The sequence below is a fragment of the Vanacampus margaritifer genome, chromosome 8 (assembly GCF_051991255.1).
Source record: "Vanacampus margaritifer isolate UIUO_Vmar chromosome 8, RoL_Vmar_1.0, whole genome shotgun sequence".
Lineage (NCBI taxonomy): Eukaryota > Metazoa > Chordata > Actinopteri > Syngnathiformes > Syngnathidae > Vanacampus > Vanacampus margaritifer.
In genome coordinates, this window is record NC_135439.1 from 19,563,959 (window position 1) to 19,588,382 (window position 24,424).

The 24,424-nt window shown below is 39.3% G+C and overlaps 2 protein-coding genes across 2 annotated transcripts; both read left to right on the forward strand.

Moving 5' to 3' along the window:
• The first annotated feature begins 1,104 nt into the window (after positions 1-1,104).
• On the forward strand, positions 1,105-8,496 carry kbtbd8 (kelch repeat and BTB (POZ) domain containing 8). Its single transcript, XM_077574478.1, has 5 exons — positions 1,105-1,187; positions 3,560-3,767; positions 4,485-4,791; positions 5,110-5,929; positions 7,569-8,496. Exons 1-5 carry the CDS (start codon positions 1,172-1,174, stop codon positions 8,030-8,032), a joined length of 1,815 nt encoding a protein of 604 aa, XP_077430604.1. The 5' UTR covers positions 1,105-1,171; the 3' UTR covers positions 8,033-8,496.
• Positions 8,497-10,749: 2,253 nt separating this feature from the next.
• On the forward strand, positions 10,750-23,924 carry LOC144056464 (monocarboxylate transporter 2-like). Its single transcript, XM_077573310.1, has 5 exons — positions 10,750-10,869; positions 12,150-12,370; positions 14,357-14,500; positions 15,781-16,596; positions 22,118-23,924. Exons 2-5 carry the CDS (start codon positions 12,154-12,156, stop codon positions 22,369-22,371), a joined length of 1,431 nt encoding a protein of 476 aa, XP_077429436.1. The 5' UTR covers positions 10,750-10,869; positions 12,150-12,153; the 3' UTR covers positions 22,372-23,924.
• Positions 23,925-24,424: the final 500 nt, after the last annotated feature.

The following is a 24,424-nucleotide window of genomic DNA, read 5'->3' on the forward strand; positions in this document are numbered from 1 at the left end:
AGGAATTCAGAACAGAATGTGGAAGTGCTCCATGCATAGAGAGACAGTACATACTAAAAACATATATATTCAGTGACACAGTGCATAGACATTTAAAGGAAACAACTTGTGGACAGTTGACGTCCTGGAGTTAGGGCGTTGGAATGTCACACCCCACTTTGGTCCTATCTTGTATTGCAGAGGATCTACTGCAAATATTCAAGTCATTTTGGGTAAGAATGTCTGTGCCCCAGAGCGAATGTTACATCACTGAAACAGAAAACAGAGATCAATGACACAACTTTACTCATCATCATCTAAACTATATACTATTTGTCTTGTTCATCTATAGATACAGATATAGATTTAGAGGCTGTATGTATATTTTGGAATATTATTTACTGTTTAGGCCTGTACTATCAGTATTTGTAATTTCCTTGGCCGTTGAAGTAAATTGAAAATGAGATCAATTGTTTCAAACTGTCAGTGTTATCAAATAATCTGCGCAAAAATAAACAAATCCTACACACAAGCCAATTTAAATGATTGCCGTTGAAATAGAAACAAATCTTATGGACATGGCACAGCACGGAAATCTCTAAGCTTGTTGCTTTTTTTGATGAACATGCCTCCCAAAGGAAATAGTCATGACACATTTTTTGTCAAACCGCCATCTCAAGACAACCCCGAAATCAAACAAACCAGTCAAGACTGTACCTCGCCCAAAGTCAGCGGGGTGGCATAGGGTGCGACCGGAATAGGAATAAGAGACAAAGAAGATGGATAGGGTGGATTATTTAACAATATTACAATGCAGTAAATGCACTTCATTTTTAGCATCTTATACAATTTAGTGAATGCACAATGACTGTACATTTTTAAGTTTTTTTTTTTATACATAATTTCCAATACAGTGAATGAAATGACTTTTGTTTGTTACTAGTTTCATTAATTTCAAATTAAATCCCTGTTGCACTGACCTTCTTGATTTATAATAAATAATTTACTGTCACCGGCGAATGTATATCATGTTCTCATTAAGCCAATAAACTTTTTTGCCCTATTTTAGATAGAAAGATTATGATTGGCTGTTAGATTGGTGCTTCGTCCTCTGATTGGCTCCTTCTTGTTTCCGTGGCTCCACTCTGCACTCTGACGTTTTTTCGGTCTGCCCTGAGACAGACTGGAGAGAATGGCTGCCAGTGCAGGTTAGCAAAAATCTTCATCGTTTTGTGTACTAACTAGACGTAAATAACACGGTTGAAGTGATGGATTGTGTGGTTTTATGTTTGTATGCCACATTGTCATTGACATTGTAGCTATACGTGACATGTTGTGTGCTTGTTGAAGGAAGCCGAGCTCTAAATGACTGCTCAAAAGTGTTTGGCTGTCGCTAGCTTGGCTTTGCGGCTAACGTTAGCAGAGGCTAACTTTCGGCCGGTTAGCTTGCTACCTACAGCTGATTGTGTAAACACTTGTTCGTGACCACAGACAAAGGTTTGCAAGTTTAGGCCGTCGTGTGGTTTATCACTACTAATGACAGATACACCATTTCGTATGTTGTTATGTAGAAGACAAAGTTAGGTTAGGGCTAAAAGCCCCTTAAGTTTTTTTTTATCACCGAATTTGATCTTGTAGTGCTTAAGGGGATGGCTTGCTAAACATTAGCTTCGTGAGTAGCCGTCTGCTAAAAGTTTAGCAGGTAACGTTTGCATGCCTTTTAATCAACAGCTTTGCGGTTGAGACCACCTGCAACGTGACGTGTGTTGGCAATGTGAAAAGTTGTAGTTGAGCCTAGGTAGCCTCCTTCCTACCGGCTGAGGGCATCGGTGAATTCAGTTAGCGAGCTAGCTACGGTCTGCGGCGGTGTGTTTTGCAATCCCCTCATTTCAACTCTTTCTTTGTCCTGTCAAGTAGCTAGCGTTGCTCAACACGAGGTGTTTGTTGTGAAAGTTTTATTCCCCTCCATAAAGATCATAAGAGTGGTTTCCCTTTGGATTTTGACAACGTGCCTTTACACGTGTGACAAGAAACAAATTTGTTTACAGAGGGACTAACCGCAGGGAAAACTCTCCAACCATAGTTTATTGGCTGATACATCGAATTAGTGGTCTTCAATCTGGAAACGTTTCACAAAAAAACATATATACAAAAATATTTTTTTCCTTATGAATTTAAAAATGTGTTTTCTATAAGAACCTACATAGATCAAGGTTACTTTTACAAAACACGCGGAGATTGTTTTTCAGGATATATATATATTAAAGTTCCTGTAATTCTGCAGTCACTGTTTTAATCAATAAGGCAGACTCTAACATTGCTTACTTGAATGTGTTAGTGTTCTAAGTGATTTGTTTTATGGGACTTCCAAAGTTGATCCATGTATCCTTTCCTTTCCCCCCATTTTCAATTGGCAAACAAAAAACAAAGTTACATTTTATCTGTTTTGTTTTTAATCTAACAATAAAATATGCAATATTTTTCACTTTTCAAATTTAGGATATGATCAAAACTACACAATAGAAAATGGGTGGAAGGACTGTATTTAAGTTAATACTTAATTGGTTGGGCTTACATGACCCAGAAGTTTGATAATGAGCATTAGTAAATATGTTACACACGTTAATCTCTATAATGGATTAAAGTTGAGTGTAGTCTCTTCCATCATGTTAATTTCAAAGTAATTCTTCCCAATCCCTGAGGAAATAATGTACATTTGTTTGTTTAAAAATGCCACTATCATAAGACTTAGTTGATCACTTGTGACTTCACGACACATAAATTAGGAGTTAACAACTCGTGACTTGGTTTGATTCGAGGCATGCTGACTTGATTGGTGTTGATTTTCTATGATATTGATATATTTAATTTTAATGTTAGTATGTGAGTGCACACAGAAAATGAATCACTGTCATATTTGGACAAGTCACCTATCAAAAAACTCGCTATAGAGAAGGATGCCCTCGAAAATTGAACAGACGACATTGTCATGTCATGTAGGGGGGTGCAGGAGTTATTACTTTTGGCTATGAAATCTACAAGTATGTTTGGACAAACTAAGAGTGAATGACAAATATGTAATTGCATTGCAATAGTAATGCAAAATGTTCTCCAAGACAACCATATGTATACATATAAAGATATGTATACAAAATAAAACTTTGTTTTTCGTCATTTGAAGAAATCATTGATTTATACTAGCCCAACATGACATTTTCTCTGGTGTGCGTACGTTGGCCACCAGATGGCTCTATATCACAGACAGGCAGACACACGAAGAAGAGTTTCACAACTGACTCTTAGTCATTTGTTGTTTTTCATAAAGAATGTATGCCTGTGAGGGTTTTAGTTGACTATATGTGTTGCTGTACTCTTTATGTTAATATTTCCATCGTTTAAAACCGAGGTTTATAACTAGGATTTACATGATGAGGATGTTTGGGTCCCGATCTTGTGAGTTGAAATAAACTTTTGTCAATCCTTGGCTTTGGAAGTTCATATTTGACCTATTGAATCATTTAAAATTTTATTTCCAACAAGATGTTCTGCTGATCTTTCACGTTTCTTCTTCTGTGTTTAGAGGTGGGGAAGCTGTTACAAGTTCAGAATGGGACACCTCCAAGCACCAACTACAATGGGGTAGATGCCATACATGCCTGCAATATCCTTCAGCAGCTCAAAGCTTTGTATGATGAAGCTCAGCTCACAGACATTGTCGTAGAAGTGGACCATGGCAAGACCTTCTCATGTCACCGGAATGTTCTTGCCGCAATTAGCCCCTATTTTAGGTAAGGTAATCGATAACACTGGTCTGCATAAAAAAATTAACAACCAAGTAGGCTACTAGGTAGCGCACTGGCTCAGCCCTGCAACTTAAATGGAACACGGCACACTACTAACTTAAGCTAGGTTCCAAAAACAATACCTGAACCTCCAAAGGTTTCATATAACATCCTTTTTTCTGTTAGACCGCTCTAAGAGGCGATTTCACCTCACTTTGCGGCAAGGATATATATTTTTAATTGCTTCTCTCCTCAGCCAGTGGATTTGAAACAGTTGAACATTTATCAGGAGCTTTTGAGGACCAGCTAAAGGTAAATTTATCATCTATGGGTTGTAGCCTCAGTGTACAATCTGTTAAATGCATCCTAGCTTAAGTTGCTAGTTTAAGACATATTAGTAGTGGTCAAGCATTCTTGGTTAAAAATGCGGCCACTAACCTGAACATTTTTTTCAGCTTTATTTAATCAAAATAGCAATCAGGTATTTGCTGTTGCAGATCAACATAGGATTCCAAAGTCTTGCAAAAATCATCCTGTTTCAATTCTATGTCCGAAACTGTGCTAAAATGTCGGCTACTTTGTATCCACAATCTTAATTTTCTTTTGATGCAGACCAGTGTAACGCATGCAGCAATAAAAGTCGAGGTTGCGCTTGAATTTAGGTGTTCTCTTTGCATATGAAAATTGATGATTTTTCTCTCTTGCCCATCGCATGCTTACTAGGTCCATGTTCACGAGTGGCCTTACAGAGAGCAGCCAACGGGAAGTCCGAATTGTTGGGGTGGAATCGGAATCTATGCACCTTGTCTTAGACTATGCCTACACGTCCAGGGTCACGCTCTCCGAGTCCAATGTCCAGGCCCTGTTCACCGCCGCCAGCATTTTCCAGATACCTGCCCTGCAGGACCAGTGTGCCCAGTTTATGATCAGCAGGCTGGACCCCCAGAACTGTATAGGGGTTTTCATGTTTGCAGATGCCTACGGGCACCAGGAGCTGAAGGAACGTTCACAAGACTACATCCGCAAAAAGGTCAGTTTAACCTCGCTGATTGGCCTCTGAATTATAGATGTAGTGCTGCTATTTATTCCCTATGCCAATGCTGCATTTGGCTCTCACTGTATGCATTTTTGTCGTAGCTTGAAAAATGTTTGCTCATCGTCTGTATCTATGTTAATTTTTTAACATGACTATGGTGTCATTTTATTTTATACACTTGTAATAAAACTTAAAGGTAATCTCTTTTGTTGTTCCTGCACCATCCCGTTCCACCATGTCCGCCATCACAAATTTAGAAACTGACAAGTGTTAACTGCTTTGAAATGTGTTCTTTTTGTTTGTTTGTGGTAGTTCCTGTGTGTATCAAGAGAGCAAGAGTTTCTCCAGATGACCGAGGAGCAGCTGGTCAGCATTTTGAACAATGATGACCTCAATGTGGAGAAAGAAGAGCATGTCTATGAGAGCATAATCCGCTGGCTGGAGCACGATCTGAGTGGCCGCGAGGCCCATCTGGCGGAGGTGTTTTCCCAGTGCATTCGTCTGCCTTTGCTGGATGATACCTTCATCAGTCGCATACCTGCACCCTTTGCTTGCGCCCTGTCCCTGTCTAAAGACCCCGTCGAGGCCAAAGCCCGCCTCACTGGCACCAATGGTTGCCCCCAGCGCCTGGGAATGACCGCTTCCGAGATGGTCATCTGCTTCGATGCCGCTCACAAACACTCAGGGAAGAAGCAGACGGTACCTTGCCTAGACACAGCCACAGGGAGAGTGTTCAAGCTGTGCAAACCACCCAACGATCTCCGAGAGGTTGGTATCCTGGTGTCCTCAGAAAATGACATCTACATCGCGGGGGGCTACCGACCAAGCAACAGTGAGGTGTCCATAGACCATCGTGCAGAAAGCGACTTCTGGCAGTACGAACATGCGGGAAATCGATGGCTACCACATGCACCTCTTTTGCGAGCCAGAATCGGCTGTCGGCTGGTACACTGCTGTGGGAAGCTCTATGCATTGGGTGGCAGAGTGTATGAAGGCGATGGTCGAAATGCATTAAAGTCTGTGGAGTGCTATGATGCCAGGGACAACTGCTGGTCGGCTGTGAGTCCAATGCCAATGGCCATGGAGTTCCATAGCGCTGTGGAGTACAGAGATCGAATTTATGTCCTCCAAGGTATGTTAATCCGTTTTAGTGGAAGGCCTTTTTGTGTACACAACACTCAAAATGCAGCATTGGTCACATTTTACATTTGCTCTTGCCTGGACTTGCTTTTAAATAACACACTTCCGATGTAAGAGAGGGTGGGGAAAATGTAACTTTACACTTCTTATTGCTACATTTTTTTCTAGAATTGATATGCAAGTGAAGTTTAATACATAAAAAAAAGTTTCAAAGTAATTACATTCTGACAATTGTCATGCATTTCTTAATGGATTATGGGTATTAGAAATTATTAAGTACATTTTATTTATATAACATTGCTGTAAAGAAGAGTCACAAACAGCTAATGTAAGGGAAGCAAATCAAAACCATTAGCCTTCGACTCTGTGCTGGCCACCTCACTACTACTACTACTACTTCTGTTTTTCTTAACCTTTATAGCTGTATCAATGCAAATGTTAGGAAACTGTAAGGGTGGAGATTTTGTCTGATTAGTAACTTCCTTATTCAGCTTGTCAAATGTCAGGGATAGACCGATTATCGGCGCCAATATTTGGCATTTTTACAAATATTTGCATCTGTCTTTTTACAAATCTGAAGGGCAAAAAATCTGGCATCTCACTGAGCGGTGAATGCTTGCGAGCATAGCGAATTTCGGGTTTTCATTAGGGTTTGTAAGAAGTTGAGTTTTTACTTGTTGCAAAGAAATTTTGAACATGTTCAGACAATTTTTCACTGTCTGCGAACCCTGACGAAAACCCTAAATTCACTACCGTCGCAATTTCGCATGCATTTGTCACTCAGTCAGATACAGGGAGCTTTTTATTTATGTATTTATTTAAATGTCCACTTTATAAAAGATGATGCTGACACTGGGAACTCTGCACTTTTTATTTAATTTTTTTATTTTTATTATTTGCAGTAAAAAAAAAAAAAGGACGTTAGTTACTTGCTTAGTTTTTAATTTACTTCAACACATAGTGATGACCCGGGAAGCGCCCTGCAATTTTTTTCATTTTTAAACAAAGCTGTCTATTCTTTATATTTAAAATTAAAAGAAAAACCCTCAAAGTGTTGACCATTTGAAAAGTTGTTTTAATAAACATGCTTAGTAGCATTTCACCAAAGTGGCTCTTTTACTGCAAATGAGTATTGGCTTGAAATATCTTTTTTTTTTGGGGTACGTTTTCTACTTTCTCATTTTTTCTGGACAAAGGTAGCAATTTCATGTAATCTTAGTTTCTGAAAGACGTGTTTAGTGGCTTACTGCACTCTTATGGAGCAGATGAATAATGCAAATTTGAATTTATGAAGTACAGATCCCCTCTGCTGACCCTACAGAATAATTACATTTTAATTTCAGAATTTGAATATCTCGCTTATGGCTGTAGAGTGATTATAATATGAACAACAAAAGAACACTAGGTGGTACTGACGATAACATTTCATTTTTTGAAGTGCAAACAAGAATTTGAAGCGTTAAAGAATAAGTATACTGTAGATATTTTTTTGCTAATGATAAGACATGAACAGAACATGAAACATCTTACAAATTACACGTTGTCATAAGGTGGGACTGAACAAATGTGGGTTAACAATCGGGGACCACCAAAACAACTAAAGACTCAAAATTGCCTTTGCTTGTCCACAGGTGAATATTTCTTCTGCTTTGACCCTCGCAAGGACTACTGGAGTCATCTTTCCCCGATGAGCGTCCCTCGGAGCCAAGGTCTGGCCGCCCTCTATAAGAACTGCATTTACTACATCGCCGGCATCTGCAAGAATCACCAGCGCACATTCACCGTGGAAGTCTACGACATAGAAAGGAACAGCTGGAGCCGTAAGAAGGATCTGCCCTTTGACCAAGCCACAAGCCCGTACATCAAGGCCATGTTGCTGCAAGGCAAACTGCACCTGTTTGTACGGGCCACGCAGGTCATGGTGGAAGAGCACGTGTTTCGCACCAGCCGCAAGAACTCCCTTTACCAGTATGACGACGAGGCTGACGCATGGACCAAAGTCTACGAGACGCCCGACCGCCTCTGGGATTTGGGTCGCCATTTTGAATGCGTGGTGGCCAAACTCTATCCACAGTGTCTCCAGAGGGTCCTCTGATGCAGCTTGGCTTGTTGTATGAACCGAATCTGTGAGGCAGAAGGAGTGGTGTGGTCCTGCCTGCCTTGTGCCTGGTGTTACCTCGGGTTTGCACCACAAAGACAATTTTTGATACGTCTTAAAGCCGTTGAACTTTTTGGTTTGACAAGATCAAGACCGGGGTGCTTTTAAAAGATTGCAGTATTTTTTCCCCCCCACCCACTACCCACACTGATGCTTGCTCTAGGAAACCGTACAATGAATCATAAGTGCAATTATTCAACTTGTTTTGCTAATTGTTGAGCCATGCTGTTACTTGTTTTCGAAACATAAGTTAGGTTCTACAAAAGCATGAATACATGGTGTGCACTCTGGAGATATGAATGCTACATCTCCGCATTAAGTAAAAAATCTATATATACATATATGTATATATATATATATATATATATATATATATATATATATATATATATATATATATATATATATATATATATATATATATATGTATATATATATATATGTATATATATATGTATATATATATATGTATATATATATGTATATATATATATGTATATATATATGTATATATATATATATATATATATATATGTATATATGTATATATATATACATATATATATAAACTATATATTCATACGGGTAATATGAATAGCATTGCTCATTATTAGTTTGCTGGCTCTGAGGTTTGTGTGCGTCCCCCTCACCTCCCTCCAAGTCAAATCTCTGACGCTCCTTTTATAGATGACTTATTTTGAAGTGTAGTTGTGATTTGTAGTAGTTTTTGAAACTTGTATGATATTTGTGTCCCCCCTGCTCTATCCTCCACAAGCGTCAGTGTGTCAAACATTGCACTGTGTGACTTCTGAGCAATTTTCACGTTTTGTTGTTTGATTCCAGTTGCACGGGGGGCTCGCGCCTCCCGCCCATTTTCAGTTGGTGTCCATTTTATGTCACACATGAAGACAACTTGTGATGTGTAATGTTGAAATATTCCCTCTCCACATTGGAGAAATGACAAGAGTGAACTTTGTGTCAACACTAAGTGGGGAGTTCAGACCAACTACCAGACTTACCTCAGAGACTTCAGAGCTATTCCAATAGGAGGAGAACTAGAAGGACATTTCTGGACATTTTGTGTTATTGAAGCAACAGCATTGAGCTCTGTATGGGTTAATCTGGAGTGTCATTCAAACCAGTTTTAAAAGGTTAAAACAGCCTTCCCCAAAAATGCTAACATGCATTTGAGGTCTTGTAATAACTGATCTGGATGTTGGAAAGAGTTTTGTTGTAGCAATAATTCTTGGAACTGTGATTAGGCTACATGTCTTTATATGACTTAATTGAAAGTGCGTTGATTATTTTTGTGTGCTTGTCTGGTATTGAAATCACATTACGTCCACTGGAGTATGGGTGCAGGCTTGAAGTGACGTGTAATTTAGTGCAGATCACTCGAGATGCCGACGTGCCTGTGGCCACAAGGAAAGGCGTCAGACTCAAAGGGTTCCCTCCTGATGAACAATATCTGAAAAGTCTTAACTCAGCATTGCACTGAATCGCTCTCACTTCAACAGACCTGAAATGCAGACTCATTCTGAAAAAGGCCATGAACTTGTCTTTTACATGCCACCACCAGTGGACTGACAGTTGGTGCTGCTTTAGTTTGTCTTTGTTTTTTGACAATCTTTTACAGAAGTGATAATTAAGTGGCGTTTCTCAGCCCGTGTGACATGTTCAGTACATTACTGTCAATTTTGTCATGCTGGTTTCTGTGTCATCTTTGCACTACTACACAAGTGTGGCCCATATTCTGAAAGAGCTTCAAGCTTACATTATTACAATCATCCTAAATAAAATTACATGCAAATAAGCATTCATATATAAATTGGACAACACCATGTAATTAATACCAGAGGCGCTGACTTTTGCGGCTCAGTTCAGAGTTGATGTTAAAGCTTCATTCATGCAATTTACAGTTGGTAAGCGAGCAATGGGGAACTCTCAGGATTTCTACTGAAACAGTACTGTATTTTTAATTGTTTTTGTTATGTGTAATATACTGTACTATAGGTTTGCCGTACTTGCACAGTTTTTAAACTTCAGTTTCTTTTATAACTTGAAAAGTAGATGTTTTTTGTTGTCTTCAGTGGCTTTTCCCTGTTTATGTTATTTGCTATTTAGTTATGGTAGATTAATCCTGCTCTGAGATTGCCTGCACGAGTAAGACGTTTGAATTGATCTCCCCCACACTGTAGTACAGTACAGTCTCACCAAATATAAGCGTCACAGGTCAATAAACTACATTTTAAACACCAGTCATGAGTTATACAGTACAACAAGCTAAGAATGCTATTGTATGTTGGAGTTCATGGCTCTGGGCTGCAATACAAAGCTCATCTCATCACCTGTGTGTGTGCATTCGGGTGCTACTTTACTATATTCCTCTTACTTTTCTTTTCTCCACTCCACTTTGCTGGTTTGTCTCTTGGGGTTATGGTTTATAGTGGTGGTTGAGCTCAACTGTGAAATTCGCGTTGCACATAACTTGAAAATAAAACAATTAAAAGTGAAGAGAAGTCTATTAATTTTGTACTCTGGACTGCAAAAGCACCTCACGTCTCTTAACATGTGTTTACGTCGTGTGTGTGTACACTACAGTGTACAGTAGTCAGTTCTGTAGTCATCCACCGAGGTTGAAAAAAAAAGGCGGAGCACGTGGTAGCTCGAAGCCTGCCTACTACACGCCGGGCGACACGTGACCAGCAGAGCAGAACCGCATAAAGAAAGTTTGGCTAACTCGGTTTGGCTGTCGTGAAGGCTCTTAACATAAGGTAAGCTTCTCACGAACCGACGTCTTTTTTTCTTTACTCGAAAATGCTGTCTAAAACAGTCTAAAAGTGCAAATTTCTCTTTACCTTGCTTTCTACCACTACGATAAGACTAAGTGTTAAATATTTACTCTCCTGAGATGATGCGATAATCATTGATTATCAATTCGGCTTTGGGAAACACTTTTAAAAAGCTACAGACAGTACTAATACATTATACAATTGGTACGGTTTAAACTAGGCTCAGTCTGACAAGATCGTTCCCCTGCATGCTATTAATACGATACGTAACAGTTCCCATTGATTGGTCACTTCACTGTCACATGCTGACTAATTATGTCAAAGATACTTCTGTACACAAAGTGGGTTATGTTCACACGTAAATGGTGTGGAACATAAGAGCCATTTATATATGGCATATGAAAAGTCACCTAAGATGATATTCAACGTCGACTAGTCGCTGATGTCTTTTTTCAGTTCTACAATAAGTTATAAAAAAAAAGTCACAGGAGGAGAAAACGTTTGCAAAACTTTATCTCGCTCATGTACTGAACATGTAGACCCGAAGACCATGATCCTACGGAAATAAAAAATATAATATAATATATAATATAATATAAATATAATATAATCCTCTCCTTAGCGATATTGCTGCTGGAACATCAGCCAGGTAATGTTTGCATAACTTAGCCATGTCCTCGTCTTGGGTCCATTATAGCAGCAAAATACACATACAGTAACTACCAGTAGTAATCAGTCACTAGTCCAGAGGTGGGCATCGAGGGCCGAAGTCCTGCAGGTTTTGCATGTTGCCCTTCTCCAACACAGCTGATATATGATCAGCTCATCAGGAAGCTCTGCATAAACCTGATAACGATCCTGTTGATTGGAATCAGCTTGTGTTGGAAGCGAGAAACTTCCAAAACCTGCAGGACTCCGGCCCTCGAGGACCGAGATTGCCCACCTCTGCGACTAGTCGATGCGTGACGCTCTAAACATCATTTCAAAGTAGTGAAGTCGATAGATCAACTGAGTCAGTCAACGAGTCTGCACAGCCCGTACGAGTGAAACACTAGATGTTAACTTGTATTTTTGCGTCTCTACTCTCTAGTAGTCCTAGTACCACACATTTATCAACTTGTGAACTGTTTGGCATCAGCACAGTAGTAACAGGTAGCTGTCTTGTTAGTATGCCAAAGTTCTACAACAGTCTACAAACTGTAAACAATAATAGTTGTCATACATTTAGAAATGAACAACATGCGCTTTCCCACTCTCATTAGGAACATGTCCCCTGCACCAACCAATGAGCAGGGCTTCAAACCGCCAGACGGTGGCTGGGGTTGGATGGTCGTGATTGGGGCTCATATTTCCATCGGCTTTGCCTACGCTACGCCCAAAGCTCTCTCCATTTTCTTCAAGGATATCCAGTCAGACTTGGAAGCCAGCTCTAGTGATATAGCATGGATCTCATCTATCATGTTAGCAGCCATGTATGCTGGAGGTGAGTTGACCCTGTCAGACTTTGCTTTCCCAGAGGAATGACCAAACCATTGCATTATATAATCCACACTGTGGTTCAACTGTACTCTTCTGATGCTTGTGGTTTTCCCTACCGATATCATTATTTATACATACACATCATTTATGCTGAACAGATTTTAATGATCTCATACAGTTTGTTTTGGTGATCCTTTTGAACAAGAGAGTGCTAAAGCGAAGCGTCCACTGAAATGACTGACACTGAGCTGTTCAGTGTCAACCAAAAGATGTTTACTTTACAGTGGACACTCTAATGTCACAGTAACACGATCCATTTGAGGATGCTCAGTGACCTTCATTGGCAAAAAAAATTCACAATAGAGCTAGAAATCTATTTCACGGTCAAAACCGTTGCCATAGTAAAACTATTGCTATCATTTTATCATTGTGCTAAGAGTCATACTGCACTAGGTTAAACATGCTGAGTAAGTAACAAGTTTTAACTTTTATGACAAAGGCACAGTGTAATGAGTCACATCACATAATTCATGCCTCTCATTTTTTAACATAACAATTTGTTGCTTAGTGTCTCAAAACTGCCACAAGCACGAGTCAATCACTAAAAGTAAAAATAGTCCTTTAGCCCTGAAAGGGAAATTAAATCCTATCTGAAGCAAAAAAATAAAGTGAATGAGTAAAATAATTTATTTTGCTTTCCTTAACTGGCCACTAGCCATACTCGTCACGTGAAAATTATCCACAATGAACTCCTCGGGACATAGCAAATTGATACAATAAGTGACTTCACATGACTGACTGCATCCATTTGCTTTAAAATAATGAGACTCTCTTATCCATCCATCCATTGTTTTTTTTCTTTACTGCTTTTTTTTTACTGAAACTCTGAAAATATGTTTTAAAAATAAGTATAATACAAATTAAATATTGTATAGCGCAGAACCTATCCACATTCACTATTCTTGGCCCTATTTTTCTTTGACAATCAACTGAAACAACAATGCATTTGCATGTAGAAGATGTTGTGAAATGGGCAAACTGCAAAAACTTGCAAAGTAGTACTTTTTGTTTTCATACTCCCCTTGTGTTGATAGGAGTTCATTACATGGCAAAATTAAAGTCAAAATTGAAGTGCACTCCGCTGTTTTTTCATGAATTCATGGCGCTTTGTTCAAGGTGAGCCAATGAAAAGGTCTCTGCCTCACCCGACCTCAACTCAAAGAGGCCAACCTGGTGAAATATTTGCCTCATCTGAGGCTCAGGCAATGGGCTTCATCATATTGTCCTTGGCAAGGCTTCACAATGTCACCAAATGGCGGAAAGCGACAGCGCAAATATATCAGCGGAAGGTCCCGCAAACTGCGGTCTCTCATCAACGCCCTCATGGGAGAAACTTGACAGCCTTTTCCGAAAAACTCTGACTCAGGGAGTCAAATGATAGGTGAAGTTATAATGTGACTGTGGAAATGGCATTTTTCCAGTTTTTCTGGTTTGACAACGCATACATTTAGCAGTTAAAATCCACAGGTCCGCCTCCAATTTGTTTGTATTTGACAAACTTTTTTTCACAGAGGAATTCATAATGGAAATTAATGAATCTATTCCAGGAGTCGTCAAAACCTGCATGGTGATATTCTCATACAAGTGGCAATAGGAATTCACATCTTGAAGTTGAGCCTTTAAGCCTTAGAGTAATTTTGTACTGATTGCGAGGTTTTGCACTGAAATGAATCTTGAAGGACATATGCAATTTCTCCACAAATTTAAACAGTTCCTAAATTTGGAGGGTGTTCTTTTTATTTTTGAAACAAACCTGTAGTAGCTAGCAACCTCATTTTGTTGTATCATTCTGCACTGTACAACAAAGACGAATTTCTATTCCATTTGTTCTAATGGTTAAATATTCTGTTGTTAACCTAGTGCGCTACATTAATCAATAAGCTGATCATGTTGACATTGAGTGGAATTTTGTCTTCTCATAATTTCACAGGACCAGTGAGCAGTGCGTTGGTCAATCGCTATGGAAGCCGCCCAATAGTCATACTTGGGGGCCTGATGTGTGCGGCCTCCATGGTAGCTGCTTCCTTTGGGAACTCCATCATTTACCTCTACTTATTCATCGGCGTCATTGCAGGTGCAGTATTCTGGTCCTTTTTAAATTGTATTTATTTTTTCATATTCATTCATATTAGGGACTTTCATGATGGCCATTCTCAAGTTTGTTGAAATACTTGACATCGTTTCACCTCATTCCCTAATCATTTTCCTCTGACTGGGTAGCTTTTTGTTTATGAGCGTTTTCAGAGTGCCCGTTGCAGCTACCAAGGGGGAAGTTATGTGCTCAAAGTGGAGCAGGACCAGAATGGTAAATAAGCACCCAAAAAAATTACACGTAGGTCCTGGAGAGCATGGCATATAGCGGCCCACTGTTCTGCTAATCAACCTCAGACCAAGATTGTCACATGGGGCTTCCCACCACCTTTAGTGGCTCATTAGCCTGCCAAGGACAACTGTGTAAGCAATTGGTCCCGCGTTTAATACCAGTGGGCACATGCGTCCTCTACTCATACACGAACACAATGGGGCACTTTTAACTATATGCGGAACTCTGTGTACTGTGTTTACAATAATATGTTAGACTGAAAATGACATCACAGTTGCTCAGAGCTCTGAAGCTGAGCCGTAATTGGTTGTTACCTGAGCCCTGAGCAACTGTGATGTCATTTTCACTCCACAGCAAGTGGCAAAATTGACCGTCCCCTGAGAAGTTTTGCTGCTTAATTCATACTCCACAAATGCAATATTAATCAGAATGCCATGTTTAGACAAAATAACATATTATTTAAACAATATTTTTGAGTTGACTTTGACTTTCTCTTAAGCCCCTTCAATCTCGCATTTTTTTCTGCTGGGCAATTTTTTTGTGTGTGCTGATTTTAATTCTTTACTCGCTTAACAACAACATTAATTTTTTTGGGGGTGGGGGGTGGTGGGGTATCTAATGTTTTTCGTTGTTATTGTGGACGCCAGGATAATTTGGCTGTAACGTGTTGTAAATTTACCAAGCTTATATGTAACATTTTTAACATGAAGATCATGCAAATCAACTTGCGATTGTGATTGGTTAGTTAAGATCCAATCATGAACCAGAAGTGTTGACATCATCCAAATTTTGCGTTTTATTGGCTTAGACACGCGAATATGTCATGTCCAATTGTTCACTGCAACCATCTATGAGTCTGAAGGGGTTAAGAATAATCTTGAATTTCCTACGGAATCAATGTAGTTTCTACATACTTACCCAGTACATTTATAAACATTCTTTCTTAGGTGTTGCAGCAATGACAATGTTTTGAATGATGTTTTGGATTCCAGGTGAAGAATGTTGAATTTCCCCCCTTTGTCTCCACACAGGCTGTGGACTCGCCTTCAACCTGAATGCATCTCTTACCATCATCAGCAAGTATTTTCTGGCCAAGCGTCCTTTAGCCAATGGTCTAGCAATGGCAGGAAGTCCCGTTTTTTTGTGCTTCTTGGCCCCTTTTAATCAATATCTACTGGACAAGTTTGGCTGGAGAGGAAGTCTTCTCATCCTTGGGGCTCTGATGCTCAACTGTTGTGTTGCTGGGGCCTTGATGAGACCTATTGCTTCATGTAAATCTTCAATTCCTGCACCACAGAAACATTTGGAGGAGAAGACAAATAATGGTGACGTGAAGCAATTGAAGCAAAGCGTTGGCAGTCGTGTCAAGAAAATCTTAGATTGGTCTTTTTTCAAAGATCGAGGTTTTCTTATTTACCTCGTTGGGAACATAATGTTCATTTTTGGTGCCTACGCACCCATTGTGTTCCTTTCAGCTTACGCCGTTAGTCACGGCGTTGACGAATACTCAGCAGCGTATCTGCTCTCCATTATGGGTTTTGTGGACATGTTTGTTCGCCCTGGCACCGGCCTGATTGCCAACAGCAAGTGGATCCGACCGAGAGTCCAGTACTTCTTCAGCTTTGCCATGGTGTTCAACGGCACCTGCCATTTACTATGCCCACTGATCCAAAACTACACCTTCTTAGTGGTCTATGCTGTATTTTTTGGTGTGGGCTTTGGCATGGTTTTTGCCCTCATCTTTGAGTGCCTGATGGATCTGATGGGAAATCAACGCTTCCCGAGTGCTGTTGGACTGGTCACCATCATTGAGTGCGTCCCCATGCTGCTGGGACCACCAATTGCAGGTAACGATATACTGCTTACAGTCATGATAGAATTATTGACATTGCCAGGTGTATGTGTTTGTAAACGGGCAGAGGTGGCAAATCTAGGTCCAGAAAGTTAATACCCTGCCACCGTTTGGCTAGCTAACAACTGGGGCTAAAGCCAAATGGTGGCAGGGTTTTTACTTTTTGGACCTGGAGTTGCCACCTCTAAGTTTGGCTTTAGCCCCTTGTGCTAGCTAGCTAGGGAGCTAGCTAGCTGACAAATGGGGCTAAAGCCAAACGGTGGCAGGGTTTTTACTTTCTGGACCTGGAGTTGCCACCTCTGTATACGGGTGTGTAGAAAAAACAAAGCACATACGCATGGCTCTTGCTGTTAAGATTGACATAAATTACATGGTTCAAGTTACACAATACTGTTTATATCTCTCACATGATGGCACAGTTTCATGTGTGCTTTGAGAGTGATGCGACAACCCAAACAAACAAACAAACAAACATGGAATTGGATGACCTGAGAACCTCAGACGGCTCAGTTTTATAAACCTGCAGTGTTTCCCAACCTTTATTGAATCAAGGCACATACTGCATTTTACACTTCTAAATCTCATGACAAACCATTAGAGAGAGAAAAAAATCACAAAACATATACAGTATTAAACTGTACTAAAACAATGATGACCTCATCTCATTCTACTGACAAATATACGATACTTGGTATGAAATCTGGGTCTGTTAAGTTGACCACGAAGCTGATCTCCTCCTTAGAAGGCATGACTTATTCATTGTGCTATATGAATGGCAACTGCTGAATACAAAAGTACCATTAAATACTTTCTGTCATGTGGTGAATACGTCAAAAACATAAATAGATGAACAATGATCAATTAGTTGTAGTAAAAAAAAAGAAAGAAAACTAATTGTAATTTTATTATTAGTTGTATCACTCTCTGTGATCTCTCAAAACATACGTGCTGTGGAATACTGTAATTTTAAATTTAAAAAAATCTAAAATTGTCCCGCAGTACTGTATACATAGATTCATAAACATTACACATATAATGAACATTTTATAGACGTTTAACAATACCTATATGTGAAAAAGAAAAGAAAAAGTAACTCATTCTAACAATTTACAATTTAATGTCAGATGTTACAAATTTATGTAATACCTTGATTTAAAATAAATAAATAAAAAATAAAATAGCTTGCATGTGCATTGATTATGAGGCCAACTTAAGAATAAAAATAAAATCTTCCCAAATACAGAAATCCACAGACACCAGTGCCTTGGTAAGCTTTTATTTTGAAGTTGTTCGTGGCAGCGCATGGTATCATGGCAGCTGACTTGACTCGTCTTTCCGACTGCAAATTGGATAGTTTGAGCCCAGTTTGTTTAAATTGCCACCACAAACTCTTGTCACCAACATCATCATGTTCGATCGCTAATTAAGGATGTTAAAACACACACACATTAATCACACTGACAGTGTGGAATTTGACGCCTGTTCCAGCATTTGCCACGAGCTGGGCCGTATTATGCTCGGATTTATGTTATTCAAGGGAAATTAACTTGGCAGTGACTGATATATGTATGTTATAGCGACTCTTAGCGAGTTTATGCTAACAAGCCGCCCCTCTCTTAGTAGCTAAGTTGAATGGGAAAAAAAATCTATATTTTCCAATCCTGTTAAGAAATAACTTGAGTGGCCGACTTACAGAATGTATATATAACATGTCTCCTCGACATAATATTTTTCTTTTCTTTTTTTTCTGGAGAAAAAACACATAATTACAAATTTAAATGACATAATTACAAATTTAAACTACAAACCCAATTCCCATAAAGTTGGGACACTATACAAATTGTAAATAAAAACTGAGTGCAATTATGTAGAAGTGACAAATTTCAATATTTTGTTCAGAATAGAACATAGATGACAGGTCAAAAGTTTAAACTGAGAAAATGTATATAATTTTAAGGGAAAAATATGTGATTGTAAATTTCATGGTGCCAACAAATCTCAAAAAGTTGGGACAGGTAGCAACAAGAGGCTGGAAAAGTCAGTTGCACTTATAAAAATAAAAAAAACAGCTGGAAGAGCAGTTACCACTAATGAGGTCCATTGGCAACTTGATTGGAGTATAACAAGAGCTTCTCGGAGTGGCAGTGTCTCTCAGAAGCGAAGATGGGTAGAAAATCACCAATTCTTCCAATGTTGCGCAGAAAGATAGTGGAGAAATATCAGAAAGGTGTTTACCAGCGAAAAATTGCAAAAAGGTTGAAGTAATCATCATCTACAGTGCATAACATCACCTAAAGACTCAGAGAATCTGGAACAATCTCTGTTGTGTAAGGGTCAAGGCCGACAAATCCTACTGGATGCCCAAGATCTTCGGGCCCTTAATCGGCACTGCACCACAAACAGGAATGCTTACCACAGAAATCACAGAAAGGGCTCAGCAATACTTCCAGAAAACATTGTGGGTGAACACAATCCACCGTGCCAGCCGCCGTTGCCAGATGAAACTCGACAGTCCAAAGAAGAAGCCATTTCTAAAGCAGACCAAGAAGCACAGGCGTTTCTCTGGGCCAGGAGTTATTTTAAATGTGTGTTGCAAAGTGGAAACCTGTTTTGTGGTCAGACGAAACACGATTAGAAATTCTTTGTGGAAAACTGGGGCGCTTTATCATACTGACTAAAGAGGACAAGGACAACCCAAGTTGTTATCAGCACTCAATTTATAAGCCTGCATCTGTGATGGTATAGGGTCGCATGAGTGCGTGTGGCATGGGCAGCTTCCACATCTGGAAAGGCATCGTCAACGCAGAAACGTATATTCAGATTGGAGAACAACATATGCTCCCATCCAGGCATCATCACTTTCAGAGAAGATCTTGCATTTCTCAACACGATAATGCCAAACCACATGCAGCATCAATTACAACATCATGGCTGCGTAGGAAAAGGATCAGGGTATTGAAATGGCCAGCCTGCAGTCCACTTCTTTCACTTATAGAGCACATTTGGCGCATCATAAAGGGGAAGGTGCGACAAAGAAAACCCAAGACAGTTGAACAGATAGACAAGAATGGGACAGCATTCCTATTTCTAAACTTGAGAAATTTGTCTCCTCGATCCCCAGACATTTGCAGATTGTTGTAAGAAGAGGGGATGCCTCACAATGATGAAAATGGCCTTGTCCCAACTTTTTTGAGATTTGTTGACACCATGGAATTTAAAATCAACATAGTTTTCCCTTAAAATGATACATTTCTCAGTTTAAACTTTTGGCCTGTTCTCTATATTCTATCCTGAACAAAATATTGAAATTTGGCACTTCCACAAAATTGCATTCAGTTTTTATTCACAAGTTGTATAGTGTCCCAACTTTTTGGGAATTAGGTTTGTAAATCAAACAATACAATGGACTTCTTATTTGGGACAGTTCAGCTGCCAACTATTTGTTCCATTAGTAAACAAATGCATAATTTCAACTGTCCTGCTCGCAACCCATTGGGGATATTTGCATGGTAACCCAGGAGTTGTTACTGCAACGTCACTGATGTAAATAAGGCCATTTTGTTCCCTTTGACAGCTCTTAATAATGAATTGATGCCCTCATAGTGCACTGGTTGGTGTCGGCTCCACTGATGAGAGATTTCTGTGCGAGGTATTCAAAACAAAAGGCTTTGAAGAAGCACTGACGCTGCATAACTTAATCAGCTGCACACGCCAGCCCGCTGACAAACCTACTCTGCTGGCAACGCGAGTTTTAATGAGGTGGAAATTTACAGGCCCCGGGTTTGTCTGGTGCGACCCTGTTCTGTTCATTTAAAAGGGTAAATAAGTGCCTCGCTGCAGATCTTTTTTTCTCCTCCAGAGGGCACAATCATTACAGCTACCCTAACTATTCTTCTTGTTACAGTTCCCCCAAATCTTTGGGTCAATCCAATTAGGTATAAGTGAGGTAATTCTGTTTAATTAACTTTAGCTGTTTAATGATGCTCCATTCAGTCTCTTGTAAGTCAGTGTACCTATGCCATATTTAAACTGGAGTATATTACAAAAGGTGACTATGCCAGATGGACCCCATTAATGCTTTGCCAAACAAAGCCCGTTTTAATGAGGGTGGTCATTTGCGTACATCCACCATATGACAGTTATCAATCACATGGCACAACCTCCCTTCGGGTGGTTGAAGGTGCTCCAAATGTAGAGTTACTTGTTAAATACTTTCAAATGTATTTACTGGCCTGTGCAATATCTTGTACATAGTCAATCTTTTCTACCTCGTGCAATATCTGTATCTGTATATTCCCATATTTATTATCCTGGAAAGATACTCCCCTTTTAAATCCATTTACTGGCCTGTGCAATACCTAATTCCTTATTTTTAATTTTATATATTTTTTTCTACTTATGGCACTGAAAAGAAGCTTACCCCAATCCCGTTGTACACTGTATAATGACTATTCTATTTATAGAAAAATATAATGTACAAAATGCATCTTTGTAAAATAAAAGTTTAAATTTATTTTTAGGACACCCCTAATATATATTCTTTTTTTTTTTCTGGTTTTGTACAGGTTTGTGGTTGAGAGGTATACAGTTTTTGCAGCATAAACATGCCCTCGCACAATATACTTTGTAATTAACTCATTCACTCCCAGCCATTTTCACTGAAGCAACCCCCTTCGCTCCCTTTCATCAGGGAAAAAAGTATATTTGTATCTGTTTCCGTTTTGCAGCAATTAGCATTAGAATATAGATAAGTTTCATCATTTTTCACAAATCTGTTTAAAACGGTGGGGGAAACAGCTCATGGCATCATGGCCCTGGTTGATTTCTTATACTCTGTTGCACCTGCTGGCTGTTTTTGTAATCACTACCATTGCCTCATGCGTTCTCTTCAGTTCAGAGGCCGAATCAAAGCCTTCTGTATGCTGTAGCATAAAAAACATAAATGTAGAAATCCGTCTCTGGAAGCATGGTAATATTTAAAATGGAAGATATTTATATGTTTTTGGGAGCAAATGAGTTAAATGATAAAAGTCTTCGACCGATAATTTATTAGAGATAGTGAAAGATTGCAATGTGGTGACATGGAAAGTGTGATCGACCACCATCCACACTGAAAGTGAGTACGATAAACACCTGCCGATCGAGCCGTGTGTGAAGGTGAGGGAGTTGTGGACATCTGGAGGCTTCAATCTAATCCAAAGCACATTTGTCCTTTTTCCTGTAGACTTGGCCTTGATCTGAGTGGCTGTTAGGGCCTCTTTTCTGATTCGTTTTGCTGGCAGCTGACAAAATTGCCTTCTCAGACAGGGTTTGCCACGGGTTTTTTCCTATGTGGCCCCTGTCTGTCTCTCTCTCTGTCTGTCTCTCTCTCTCTTTCTCTCAAAAACACACACGCATATGTACAGCCACATACTTTGATCAATTCATACAGGTAGATCTAGCGTTGTGCTGCTTGTGTGTTTGTTCAAAATGTGTGTTATGATGATTTCAAAACTCACCTTCTTATCTCCTTACAGGGTCGCTGGTGGATAAATTTGGTGACTACAAGTACCTCTTCTTCCTGTGTGGTGCCGTGATTGTCACTGGTGGGATTTTCCTTTTCATCATGAACATTTACAACTATCACATGCTGGAAAAAGAGAGGGGTACACAACCAAACCCGAATAACATACAAGTAGTAGGGCAGGACCAGGCTGAGATGCTAAATACACTCAATCGCAGTTTTGGCACAAAAGAGAGCAAAGATGGGAGTGAGCCAACGATGTGTTGAAGGATACAATTAATTCCAATTCATTTTTATTTCTCTGGTCTGCATCTCTCTGATGCACACGAGGATGTGCGCGTCACAACTACTGAGCCATTTGGCCATTGAGTCAGACAAGTGAAAATGTTATGAATCTTACCTCTTGTTTTAATTAGCTGCAGGTACCTGGCCATGCTTGTGCTTCTGTGAAGCATCATTGAAGTCAAATGTTTACACTTGTAACACAAGTTTGCCGATACCACTGCACTGTTTGTGCAATTGGTAGGCAGCCATAATGTTGTCATTATTATGTTTACATTCCCTGATTTTTTTTAAAATGAATTTTCAATGAACGCCAATAGAGTCATAATAATAATGTTTTGTTTTTTTAAAGTACCAATACAGGTAAAAGACAGCAGGGATGTAAATTGCGACTTTCTGTTTAAATGTAATGCTGTACCTCATTATTACAGTGCTATGCTCAGTAAGCCTAGAAAAAAAAATGTCTGTGGACCAATGCACTGCTTCGGTTGAATAACTTGAAACAGCTCATAGGTCAAACTTTTTTTGTTTTTACCTTTCACCTACTGTATGTGTGGCCCTCCTTTATACTGCTAAAAAGTACTGTGCTTCGTCATATAATGTAACTGCTGGACGTTGTGATCGGTACAACACACAAGTCTAATCCAAAAAACACACACACTCTTGATGATGTGTTTTTAACGGTCCTGAGCAACACACATGTAAAACCTTTGGTGTAGAATCTTCCTAACAACTGGCACAACTTAGCCGGTATTTGCTAAGTAAGCTATTTTGTTAGAAGCGTGTCTTTTTGATGAATGAATGTTGGATTATTAGTTTTAATGCTTTTAACAACACTGGATCATAATTTCGTATACTGTACATTAAAGGGGAAGTCCCCTGAGATGGATAAAAACGGCTGGATTTTGGGACATAACTCATATTCCACAAATGTGGTATTAATCAGAATGTGATGTTTTGACTCGTGAGTTCACGTATAACATATTATTGTCAAGAAATGTTTAAGGTTGACATACCCTTTAATAAGAAATGTCTATGTATTTATTACAGGTTGAGTTCCATTTACTTGACAAGAAAGTGACGAGTATTTGAAATATTTACTAATTCATGAACAACTGTCTTATAGTGTTAGTCCTGCTTTGGTGGCACAAAAGTGTGAGCGGCTCACAATGAATGATCAACAATTGTCTGAGGTTACCTAAACCTGGCAGGAGATGTGGCGTATTGTGTAGTCATGTCATTTGCGATTATGTTTGTTGTAGATGACTTTTCTTTGGCCAAATGCATTCTTCTGTATTATCAAGCCATTCAATCACTACGTTGTAACTGTCGTTTTTGTTTCTGTTCACAACCAGACTGAATTATTCCTTCAGTACGTCCAAAAGGATTTGACTAAATGCATGTTGCAAAGCGGCAACATTAAAATGAGTCTTTACAGACATTGAGTGTTTCAAATACTGTATCAAATGATTGCCTCTGAAACGGTTTGTTCATGTAAGCGATTTTCTTGAAGAAACATCTAAAAATATCGGACCTTGTTTTTTTTCCTTATCATTCATCATTATATAATTGCGCTAGACGAAGCCACGTTCATATCTTCAAAGGGTAAAGTATATGAAAATGCCTTCAAATCAACGGCAGTTTTGCAGTGCAAGTGACTTTGCCCAATTTTTCATAATTATGAGGCTTGGGAACAAGTTTGAAAATGTCAGCAGCTTAAGGGCATGAGCAGCTAATGAAGCAAGGCCTGGATGTTTTGGGCTGGTGCACCAAGCTGTGTTGAGCCTCACACACATCAGCATATTAGCGGCCCACTAAAGTACAGCGTTATCCACTACTATTATGTACAGTGGGCATAAAGTCTACACAGGACAAGTACAGTATTTGTGTAAAAATGTAAGGAGTTACGCCACTACGAGATACCCAGAATTTCTACTTAAGTAAGGTAACAAAATATTTTTACTTTGTTACATGACACCTCTCAAGGGAATATTAATCAGAATGCTGTGTTTAAGCTCGTGGCGGCAAATCATTTTTT

Bases quoted from the DNA above. Each gene is read 5' to 3' on its own strand.
- kbtbd8 (XM_077574478.1), top strand. The intron at 3,768-4,484 runs GTAAGGTAATCG...CATGCTTACTAG, and splicing joins GCAATTAGCCCCTATTTTAG to GTCCATGTTCACGAGTGGCC. The intron at 5,930-7,568 runs GTATGTTAATCC...GCTTGTCCACAG, and splicing joins TCGAATTTATGTCCTCCAAG to GTGAATATTTCTTCTGCTTT.
- LOC144056464 (XM_077573310.1), top strand. From the start codon at position 12,154: ATGTCCCCTGCACCAACCAATGAGCAGGGCTTCAAACCGCCAGACGGT. The intron at 12,371-14,356 runs GTGAGTTGACCC...ATAATTTCACAG, and splicing joins AGCAGCCATGTATGCTGGAG to GACCAGTGAGCAGTGCGTTG. The intron at 16,597-22,117 runs GTAACGATATAC...ATCTCCTTACAG, and splicing joins GCTGGGACCACCAATTGCAG to GGTCGCTGGTGGATAAATTT.